The sequence below is a fragment of the Sycon ciliatum genome, chromosome 2 (assembly GCF_964019385.1).
Source record: "Sycon ciliatum chromosome 2, ocSycCili1.1, whole genome shotgun sequence".
NCBI classification, from domain to species: Eukaryota; Metazoa; Porifera; class Calcarea; order Leucosolenida; family Sycettidae; genus Sycon; species Sycon ciliatum.
This window is the reverse complement of record NC_088644.1, coordinates 34694043-34705994: the sequence shown is the minus strand read 5'-3', so window position 1 is coordinate 34705994 and position 11952 is coordinate 34694043. Positions and strand designations below refer to the sequence as shown.

General features: G+C 46.9%; 1 protein-coding gene across 1 annotated transcript; it reads left to right on the top strand.

Moving 5' to 3' along the window:
* Positions 1 to 2638: 2638 nt before the first annotated feature.
* LOC135809798 (uncharacterized) lies at positions 2639 to 11674 on the top strand. Its single transcript, XM_065323225.1, has 3 exons — positions 2639 to 3013; positions 5060 to 6373; positions 10813 to 11674. Exons 1-3 carry the CDS (start codon positions 2914 to 2916, stop codon positions 10944 to 10946), a joined length of 1548 nt encoding a protein of 515 aa, XP_065179297.1. The 5' UTR covers positions 2639 to 2913; the 3' UTR covers positions 10947 to 11674.
* Positions 11675 to 11952: the final 278 nt, after the last annotated feature.

Here is an 11952-nt window from a genome sequence, read left to right as displayed (position 1 = left end):
GATTGAGGGTGGCTCACCGCGCACGAACAGTCCACAAAGAGCGAACATTACTGCGAACGTTTGCATGTTTCTCGCTCCAAGAAAATTTCGTGTGCACTCGCTTGTTTTTTAGAAGTGTTCTCCATCCGATTATTTGTTTGTTGCGAGTGGCGGCACGCGCACCAGGTACCCTGAGTCACGGCCTGAGACGAGAGCTCTTTGACTACGTTGTCCATGGCCGGAGACCCACAGACAAACGGGCCGGGTTGGCTTGTGCCGTAACCTTGCGCATCAACACTTGAGATTCAAAAAGGCATCGTTGATGTAACCGATTCTGAGCAGTGAGAAGACGAGCGAGCAGGAGATCGGAGATGGTTCTGGAGATGAAACAACACGGGCTGCCAAAAGTATCGGAAAGCTAGCACTCGCGGACCAAGCCAAGACGGCAAGAGTAGAGATCCAGCACAAACATGAAGAGTGAGGGTCGCTCACCGTGCACCAGGCTGACCAGCGGTCCACAAAGAGCGAAAATTACTGCGAAAGTTTGTTTCGCGTTTCCTGCAACTTTCGCGTTCAAAACTGCGAACGTTCGCACGAAGTTCAGGGCTCACAGCCGCGTACAAAAGCGTGGGCGCCATTTTGGACAGGCCGCTGTCACGCGAGCTGTCACGCGAGCCAGGCAGTATGCCAGAATCGTGTACATGCGATCGGGCAAATATCTCACGAAGCTTGAAAGTGGAGTGCATTCAAAATGTTCATTTGTACTGATGCTTTCTCCTAGGCCTTTCAAACTCTAGGAACATACTCTCAATACCCATTGTAAGGATTTGTCCGAGAGTTTTTTGTTTTAATCGATACGGTTTGGCGTACATACGGGGCCAAAGTATCAGTTGGTGCAGGCGTAATTCTGATATGAATTATTGTCCTAAAATTGAAAAGTCTCTCGGACAAATTCTTCTAATTTTCCTACTGAAAATTTTAAGCTATTGGCCATCAAAATCGGGCAAGAGACGGGTACAAACGAACATTTCGAAGGCGACGCTATCTGCAGTACAGGTGCGAGGAAGAACCGCGCGCGCTGGACCGGTTGTGAATGCGGAAACAACACTACAGCAAGGCAAATTTTCGAAATGTTTTGCTACTCGCCTGGCGCTTCATCGCTGTGTCCTTCAGGAGTTATGGCCGACTGAAGAAATACATGGCCAGCACAACGGCGAAGCCACTGGACGTGTTCTCTTGCAACGAAACGGAGTGGCGGATCAAATAATTCACAACTCCACATCGTCACTACTGCGTTCCGCGGCTCTTCGCAGCGGACCAGGCGTATATTTACATTGGACACAACAGGACTTCACGGCGGAGAAACTAAAACTAGAACTAGAACACTAGAAAACTAGAACACTACGTGAGTCATTGCTCCATGCCTTCAACATCCTCTCCCGATCCTCTCCCGATTCCGTCACCCGCGCCTCTGCATTAGCGGCGTAGCTGCCGGGCAGTAGATGTTGAACTCTTTCGTGTTCAACGAATGCAGGAATCTGCTCGGGGCTACTCCTCGCAGGACTCCGTGTGTGGACAGTCTGAAGGAAGAATTCGGCCGATGAGGCCAACAATGCTCGCGAAATAGTCCACTCGGAAGGAAACAATAACAACCGAAACAAATGGAGAACTGTCTCCGTCTCCTTCACCATCCACGGCTCAGTTCTTGTCACAGCAACTCAGCCCAAGCAAGTCAAAATCTCCTTGCGATTGTGAGTGCTACGCCTGCGCTTAGCAGTCACGCGTGCCCGTTTCTATGGTGATCAGATCCAATATGTCCTCCCACGTAATCGAGGTTTTGGCATACCGGCTGTGAGCCCTGAAGTTTCGCTTTTCGTGACGTCAAACGAAAATTCGCGCGAACGTTCGCTCTGCAAAACCTCTCTAGTATTTTACTACTCCCTGGCCAGAACTCTACTCGTGCTCTGCATGCGCCATGCGGCCTTGGCCTGGGCCGCCTGCTGCAGTGTGCAGGACTGCCAGTACTGCAGTGCCAGGCAGTGCCAGCCGGTCCCTAGCCCTAGGCTAGGCCCTGACTCTCTTACTAATACTAGTAATACTAATACAGTAATAGTAATACTCTCGACTCTAGTCTAGCTCTGACTCTGAGTCCTGAGTCCTGACTCCTGAGCCGGATGCAAGAGCGACGTTACGTCACTTCCTTCGATCTGGATCATGCATGTTATGTGTATCTTATGTCATGGTCCTGGAAGTACTGCTACAAGTGTAGACTGCTAGTACAGTGCTGGCAACTGAAATCCGACCACCCTGAGCGGTGGGTTCACATTCTAGCGGTCTCTGATTCGTAGTTTTACCATCGTGTTCGGTCTTTGCGATGTGAGCGCACCGCTCAGGGTCGGATTTCATTTGCCAGCACTGTAAAAAGTCATGAAAACTGAAAACCATAGTCGATTCATGACGTGGCCGCATTAGCCGCATGACTAGTAATACTACAACACAGTAAAAATAGCTGAGTAGTACTACCATGACTACAGTAGTAGTCTACTGGTCTGGACTGGACTGGTCAACCCGAACTGGCCGAAGTCTAGCTTCTACCGCGTAGAATCTACCGACACTACAGTAGATCTACCGTGCTAAATCTGCGAAGGACATTCTACAACCTTTGTTTGTACTATTATTTTTACTCTTTAGTTACCTGTAGCTGTTTGAGCGCTAGCGCTGTGCTGCTGGGCAAAACAGTAAACTGCCAGGACTGTGCCCAACTTCCCAAGTGTCGCATGGTGTGTCACATAGTGCAGCGTAACAGCAGCGTGACGAGGAAGCCAGGCGTTGCGACTGACAGCGGCAGACCGCGCGGTGGGTGATAGGCCGGCAGGACATCTCCGAGTTGGACACTGTACGGAGAAAGCAATAATTAGTTATTTTGTTGGCACAATGGCGATGAACAGGCTTGTCGAGGCCTGTTTTACGCTTCTACTAGTATGGTGTTTGGAAGTAACCAGTCACAGCTTGCCCATGTCAAAATCCAGCTACGGTAAGGACGTCCGCCGTTCTTGTTTGTTCATTTCATACCAGTCTGTGCGCAGTTCCAGAATTTAGAAATCGATCATCTCAAAATGTTGTGCACAAACTGATATCAATTTCAATCGCTACTTGTATTAGGGGGAACTATCTGAAAGATATGTTCCGCGGCACGCCAGAATATGTACCATAACTTTTTTTGAGGAACGAAGTATTGAATCTGTGGCTGTGGCGTTATAACCGTTGGGCCAGTACTTCCCCTTCAGTCATAGCCACCTGCTTTACATGCCTCTCTGTAATCTATGCGGCACCCTGGGTTTCAGCCCATATCTGCCATACGTCAACACAATGCATTGGCATGAGCGTGGCACATACGCATACTAGTAGATGACTGTAGTCTGGTCAAGTGAAACCCAGCCATCCAACCAATCCCCGGTGTGTCCGGTCCTATTTTTGTGTGCGGAAATGAACAGGAGTGCACAATACTTGTAGTGGCATGACATGCGCATGCATGATCGCGTGATGATCGCAATGATCTCATCGCAATGTCGCGTATAACAGCAGATGCTTACGGCCGCATATGCCGGGGTTCGAACCATGCTTCAAACCATGCTTCTAGGTAAACATCATCGGTCTACACTGTACAGTGCATTCTGTCACGTATGTACTGTGCGAGTACCATGCTGTCGGGTGCCGAGAAACCCCAAGAACGAACAGTATAGATTTTCACCAAGTACAGCATACCAGTGTGTACACGGCTACTCAACTACAGCGCTGGCAACTGAAATCCGACCCCCTGGGCGGCGCGTTCACTTTCTAGCGGCCTCTATTTCGGGTCGTTGCGAAGTGAGCGCACCGCTCAGGGGGTCGGATTTCAGTTGCCAGCGCTGTATGTACAGGCCGTAATACATAAAAACACGAGCGGCGTAGGCTATGAGGCGGACCCCCTAGTTTTTTGTAACACGACAGCACTGCACTTACTGTACTGTGTACTTACACGTGCACCGTACTTGACCTGTAGTTATACGGTATTTCAAGTTGCAACACCGTGGCTCTGAAATAAGCATGGCTTCTATTCAAATCGTACTTTTGTGTCACGGAGCTTTTTGAAAAATCGGCTTCCGTTCGAGGCATGCTTCTATGCGGGTCATGCTTGAATACACAACATTGCAGAACTCTTTCTAATTGTGCGAAGACTCCCCTATAGCCATCCGTTATATCCATACATCTTTACCGCACTCTACCAATCTCTCCGGGCTACACGATCACCTGGCCCGAAACGTTTTCAATATAAATTTTGGTTTGTACCCCGAGACCGCGGGGAGTAGAGTAAGGATACATGGATATACTGGCTTGGAAATCCTCGGGGTATATCCTGTAATCGCACAACGGAGCCTAGTTTCATTTTCTGGAGTGCGGCAGGTGAGTATCTCCACCAGCTGGTGCTATTATTTCCGGCACATCCTGCAGTGTGTGTGCAAGGATACATCATTCCAGTGCACTGCCTGCAGTGTGTGTGCAAGGATACATCATTCCAGTGCACTGCCTGCCCGTGCCGATTGTTCAGAAGCCATAGAGCATGACTGCAGCTGCTGCAGTGACACATTGTTTTCACATTCGCTGCAAACGGTTCAAGTCAGTGATGCTACAACTTACTGCGATGCTTATAATAGTGTGTGTTGGGGGTAGAACAAGCTGGCTGAGTAGATAAGCTGGGTTTCTAGTGGATGTGGTGACGAGTTCTGGCAGCCTGACATTTTAATTTTTAGTCTTTCGTGACCGTGCACCCATTTGCATGCCCATGGTGGAAGAAAACTACTAGGGGCGAGGAGTGCAGCTCATGCAGATGAAGGTAGACTAGGTCACCTTGCTATTGCGGCCTGGGTGGATAGCACAATGTGCTGTTCGGCAATCTGTCAGCCCATGCCCGAAACATTGAGTGGGCATGAGCTTGTAGCAGTGATGACTGGCACACTCATTTATTCATAGCCTCTGAATTCCTGTCTGTTCGTTGATTTAATAAGTTTTTTGTGTGTTTTGATTATTGGTTTGCATACAGGTTTGGATGACTCCGTGTTAATATATTCCGATGCTGCGGACAGCACATCCTACCCGATGTCTAGCGAGCAAGAGATTCTACTCAGCAGTGAAGACATGGGTGTGGTAACCAGTTCAATACTGTTGGAGTCATTCTCTTCCCGAAGTATTCTAGCAACACCTAGCAGAGACGTTTCTGACATGCCGTCCGAGAGCATTGTGTTGGATAGTAGTCCTGTCGAGAGGCATAGCTCGGATTCGCTTGTCGCTCTACCCCAGGCATCTACTGCTCTAACATCTGTGCAAGGCTCTGCAACTCCTTCAGACTCGTTGCCTTCCATCACGGCGGATCTGCCCGGAGTGAGCACAAGCGAAGAAAGTGCATCCACGGATAGGATGTCCACTGTGATGCTGTCAGACAATCCGTTGTCGTCATCATCACTCAGTTCTGCATCGATGTCATTGGATTATTTTTCCGGCAGCGCAAGTGAGATGAACACAATGCTTCAGGTGCCGTCTACAACAATCACCAGCTCTATTTCATCTGCTTCTGTTCAATCTGATATGGCTTCGACCTCAGCGCTACCAACAGGCGTCAGCTCAAGCTCACCAGCACTATCCACCGTAACTTCCCTTATGCCCTCGAGTGTGTTGGCGGCTTCTACAGAAAGCACAGCTCTACCTTCTGAGTCCCCAACAATGGTTCAGACGTCGATCACAAGCAGCGCGAGCTCACACACTTCCCACATGAGCACTTCTGTGGCTCCCTCAAGTATGATCTGGTCATCCAGCATGATGAGTACCCCGGCGCTTTCCTCCATTGCAAGCAGTGGGTCTGCGGTGGTGTCCACTTCACTGTCCACTGGTACTGTCACAGTGGTAGCAAGCAGCTCGTTGAGCACTGCAAGCTCCGCAGCGGTTTCACAGTCCAGCACACCATGGCATGGTTCTTCTATGACCACTGGTGTCACTGTGACTGCTACCCTGACTCCCGAACCAGCACCAAAAAGTACAACTGCTTCTGTAGTTACCTCATCCGTGCATATCCCACCTAGTTCTGTAGTCACATCGTCTATGCATATCCCACCTAGTTCTGTAGTCACATCGTCTATGCATATCCCAACTAGTTCTGCAGTGACCTCATCTGTGCATGTTACAACTAGTTCTGCAGTGACCTCGTCTGTGCATGTTCCAACTGGTTCTCCAGTAACCCCGTCTATGCATTCCACCACTGGTTCTCCAGTGACATCGCCGTGGTCCAGTGCTCCAACAACTTCCGCTGGCCCAACGCCGAACAACAAAAGGCTGATCGTCACCGCCGTGTGCACTGTGATAGGTAAGATCTTGTGTGTGTGTGTGGGGGGGGGGGGGGGGGGGGGGGAGGGGGGAGCTCTGTGTTTTTTTCTTAAAGCCGATCCGGGATGAATTTGGGCTCAACGAACAGTTCTTGATTTTGTGGTTTGGGGTTGGCCTTCAATTCATGGGTCATGTTACTCCTGACCCATAATTTATATGACCGGTTTCAAGAATGTCCTTATGAAATACTTGCCATCGTGTAGAACTACTGTCGTGGACATGGAAATCCGGTCGGAGGGCACTGGCCATGCAGCCGTGAGTACGCATCCGAACAGCATGTGCACTGTGTGCAACGTTCTGTACGCACTGAGGGTGCCGGCTCTGCGTCATTCGACGGGACTTCCATGTCAACAACAGTAGAAATAATCAATTCCTGCAGATGTTTCACTGATGCTCAGTGCAAAGAAAGTCGGCTACTCTCAGGTCGGAAACTCGGATGTTGAGCCAATATTTTATGTAGAAAGGAAAAGAACATTGGATGCGAGTTTAACTGTCCACCATGGTAACTGGAGCACTGTTGGTTAGCGCTTGAGAGATGAGCTAGGTGTCAGGTCTTCGAATGGCTCAGTGCTCTGTGAGTTGTGTGCCTAGTTGTTGCACTTTCTGACTGTATATTGTAGTATCTAGTTATAGTGGTAAAGACACACCTGGCAATATGGCGGTAAACTAGTTATAGTGGTCGACAGTTAAACTCGTATCCATATTTTCTTTTGCTTTCTGGAACAATTTGCAGCGTCTCTGATACTTCAATGTAATAACTGCATCTGGGCAATCCACACCAGTCCAAGTGGACACTAGGAAATTTTAGAATTGAACTTTTCGTTCCCTTTTCTTCATGGGCTCAATAAAGCAAAAAATTACTAAAACAGCAATTACATGGGCAACGAATTCAGAGAGATAAACATCACGCTACAAGTGTGAAAAGATCGTGTTAGATCAAAGTTGCACTCGGGTGCTTTAGAGGCATTGTACATCCGCAAGTTGTCCACTGATTTGTGTGTTCAGAACGAACATGTTTGTCCCTCCTGTAGTTTGGTGTTAGTCCACGTGTGAGTAGAGAGGTTTTGCATTCCGAATTTCAGAATTATTTTCGGAATGTGGCGGCAGAAGTTGAAAACGTAGTCGAAATTTCGGAAGTGTGGTGGCGAAAGTGCATGATTTTCCGAAAATACATTTTCGGCTCTTTCCTGTTTGGGAGCGCAAATTATTTGAATTTTTTATTTTTTTCTGCTGCTGTCACTGATCATATTTGAAATTTTTTCCACGTGTGTAGTTTTGGTTTACGCCGGCTTTTGCTGCTCTCGCTGATCTCGCCGTGTTGACTAGATCTTCTCACATTCTATCTTCCTCTGCCATGGAGCCTACTAACAGTACAAGACAGTAGTTTGTCAACCTTCAGCTGTTGGATCACTCGGTCCATCACTCAGTCCATCGTCGTCTTCGAACCGCACCCAAATTTGGTTTGACCTGCACATGGATTTGATCCTGCTCAGGCAACTGCTATTTTTGCCCAACTTTGTTCGCGGCTCTGTGGGGTTCGAGGAGACTGCAAAAGTTCTAGCCTCGTCTGAGCCAAAGTTTGCTGGTACCGAATATTTCGAATCTGCGAGATTCGAACACAAAACGTTTTCGGTTTTGGCGGCTTCGATACTCTCCATTTTGTTTTGCATGGCAAAACTTGGAAACAAAGTCGAATCAGATTTTCGGAATGCAAAACACTGAAAATGACGTTTTTCGGCACGTACTTTTTCGGAAAAGCACAGCCGAAAACATTCCGAAATTCGGAATGCATAACCTCTCTAGTGCTAAGAATAATCTTTCCTCTTGATACGTTCGATGTGTTAGTATTAATAATTGATTTTCATGCTGGGTTATATTTTTGACTTTTTGACTTTTCACACTTGTAGTGTGATGTTCATCTCTCTCAGTTCTTTGCCCGTATAATTGCTGTCTTAGTCATTTTTGCTTTTTTCCCTGTAAGAGCCGATGAAGAGAAGGGAACGAAAACGTTCGGTTCTAAAATTTCCTTTTCCTTTCTACATTAAAACAATTAATTATTATTGGCTCAACGTCCGAGTTTTAGTGCTGAGAATAGCCGACATTCTTTGCACTAAGCATCAGTGAGACTTTGAAGATCTCACTAAAATTAATTGCGAAATCTCTGCAAATCTTAACCCTTTCCGGGTTTATGACGAGTATACTCGTCATGCAGACCCTATCGCGTCTGGGCAATGACGAGTATACTCGCGCTATACTTTTTGTACAGTCCACGTACCGTATGCACTGGATAAATCACTGTACAAACAGCCATAACTCTGGAACGGAATATTGCACCGCCATGATCAATAGCTCATTGGAACGGTCTTAGAAAGGGCTTTCCAGAGGTGTTTTTGGTTTGGCGATAGCTCAACAAATGATCGAGCGGCGATAAATTGAACGCTCAATTTCAATCTGAACAGTCTTACTTTCCGTTGGGCGATTTTTTTGCGACTTTCAAGGCATCCAAGGTTATGGTCGACATGTCTAAAGCGTTCGACAGAGTCCAACATGAACGTCTCGTCATAGGCCTACACTCACTGGGTTTTCACGTCGCTCATTGTCCACCATTGAGAGATTTTTTCAGCGAAAGCTCCTCGTGTTTGTATTCCGTTGCCTACACTCTCTGTTAAGTCACTTGTTTTCGTCTTTTTTCACCCCAACCGCACCTAATCAAGAAGATCATGACCAAAGGGCCACTCGCGGACAGGTGACATGGTTCTTACGTGTCCCCTTCCTTCCGGGTCCTGCTGGACGGTCCTCCATCCGTTTCCAAGGTGCCATTCTCTGGAATAAGCTACCGGCTGAAGTTAGATGTATATCACAAAAGGATGAATTCAAGAGCACCATCTGACACTGTATCGAGTCGCTTGTCCCTACTTCTTTGTGTCTTAGCCTCCAGAACCGCTAGTTCTTCAGTTCCCTCTTTTTCTGCACGATTGCCTGGTTTGTAAGTTCTCACCTCTTTTCTGCACCATTGCTTTATGCTCTATTTATGTGCACCATTGCCTTCAGGAACGCTGTATTTTGTTCTCGCATCCTTTCTGGATTTTTTTCTTTGTCTCCAGAAACGCTTGGTCTGTAATCGTCAGGGAAATCTCGCGTAACAACTAAACTATCAGTATCGTAATCCGACATCATCATTATTCATTTTTCTCATATCTTTCTCATACATATTCATATCGCAGATTTCTCGTTTTTGGTAGGAATCGGAGAATCCTCTCTCCGGTGAGAAGGCAGTATTGCCTGTGCCCTGAACGAATTCAAATAAAAGAATACAACAAAAACAACAACAAGGGGATTTCCCAATGACGTGTCAAAGGCAACATGACGTATGAGTACATCGTTTGAATCACTTGAATCTCACGAGTTCGGTGCAGTTTGAATTGTACCGTCAACTTCGCTGATAACGACTGCGGATATAACGACAATTCGCGAATAACGACAGAATTTCCATGCCCAGAGCAAAGTCCCATCTATCTGTAATACATAATTATAATGAGACTTCGGGTATAAGGACATTTCGCGAATAAGGACACTTTTCTAGTGCCCCGCCGATTGTTGTTATATGCAAAGTTGACTGTAGTTCTACGGTGAGTATGAGCCCCGAACCGAAGGAAATTGTTGTGCATGGTCTTCATGGCAAACTGGCGCACGATAGGGACACTGTTGGCGAGGCTAGGGGCGTCCTTGGGGTGCTGCATACTCCGAAAGCACGTGCAAGATGGCGAGCAGGAAAAGAGCTTTCTAGTAAGCCATAAATTTTGAAAATCTGTTGCGGAACAATAATGTTGTGACAATGTGTTTGTTGCTATCTCCACCATTGTACTAACGCACTGAATCACAGTGCCCAGACACAGTAAAATGCACTGTGACCCTGAAAGGGTTAATTTTCCGCCCACAGAAAAATTTATCTGTTGCATCAGATTTATTCGCGTACAGTAAGTATGTTACGGGTGAGGTAATGTTTTTTAGGTGTTGTTCCTGCGTACGTGGAAAAGTCAGTCTGACTGATTCTCACATAATTATTAAAGCAAGCTGTTGGCCATCTTCGCGACTGCTCCTCCCACAAAATTGAAGGAGCATGGCTGCTTCTATAAAGGATAAATGTTACATTTGTCCGTGTATGATAAATTTGAAAAGCACGTGCATCTGTGTGTGTGTGTGTGTGTGTGTGTGTGTATGTGTGTGTGTGTGTGTATGCGTGTACGCACGTGTGTACGTGTGTCTGTGTGTGCGTGTCTGTGTGTGCATGCATGAGTGTGTGTGTGTGTGTATTGCAATTGCTCGACTTAATTACCGGGACATCTTCTGTTGAATTATTTATTCTCATGATGGCACCATCGCCAACAAGTTCTGTCTACTCTTTATTGTGCAATGTAGGTGTACTCATCGCATTGATCGTCGTGTCTGCACTGTTGGTACGTTGGGTCAAAAAACGCTCCGACTACCAACCCGTGGAGCTGTCGGAGCTTCTTGCACAGCAGGACGAGGATGATGACAAGCTTGTGCTGTAAAGTAATGATTTCTTCACCGATTTGGCAAGACGCTCTACTTGAAAAAGGCCCATTTGGCTGCTGTCCTGTTCCTCATTCTATTGTGCAGAACATAATCAATTGCTAGTTGTGTCATCAGCTTGCTCAGCAGTTCCACACAGCTTGGCCGAAGTTTCTTTCAATCTTCCAATCAGCAAGCTGCACTGTGTACGTGTTCGCCCTATAGGGCCCGCATCTATTCTCTTGTATGACTCACTCTATAATGTCAATAATGTCTATAATTATTTCGAAAAAACATCTCAGTACCGGTACCATGCGCCCGCTGACATGGATAATGATTCTGTGTAGGTTCTGCTCCGCGAAGGTATCAGGCGGGAGACTGCAAGATTTGCTCTTGAAAGCAGTAATCCCGCAAGAGAGCTACTGTAACTGGTCATGGCCAATGATTACACCGGGCTGGTACAGTCAATGAACTCAGTTTCTAAACACTGGTCACTCCGCTCCCCGTCAGGCCTGGAGCCGTTGCCAGCGACGTCATTGTCCCCAGTAAAACCCAGTTTGAGGTCCGCGTAATATCTGTCCAAATACACTTCACAATTTTATAAAATTTCACCGCATCCCAATCGGCCCCTTCGCCGGGGATAACGCATACTACTGTGCATATAACATTTCACTGGATTGTCAGACTTGGCCCATCATCAGGGTTGAAATGAAAGAATTGTACTACTAGTACATGTATTTGCAAACAATTTAAAAAGCCGACTTTGTTCTTGTATACATGTACTTCTTCTATCATCAAAAAAATCGATTCTTGGTTGGAGGTAAGCGAATCAGCACAGGACGCACAGAATCAGCACAGGACGCACAGAAGCCATAATAGTTTCGACCAGGCGCTTCGTACCATTACTTTTCAAGTCGAACACAATGGTGATTGATTTAAAACGCAGTTGCAAGCAAGTCCTTATAGCGGGCACTTTGGCGGCAAGTTGTGACTGTTTTTGACATTGTAGTCGCCACTGTTGTTTGA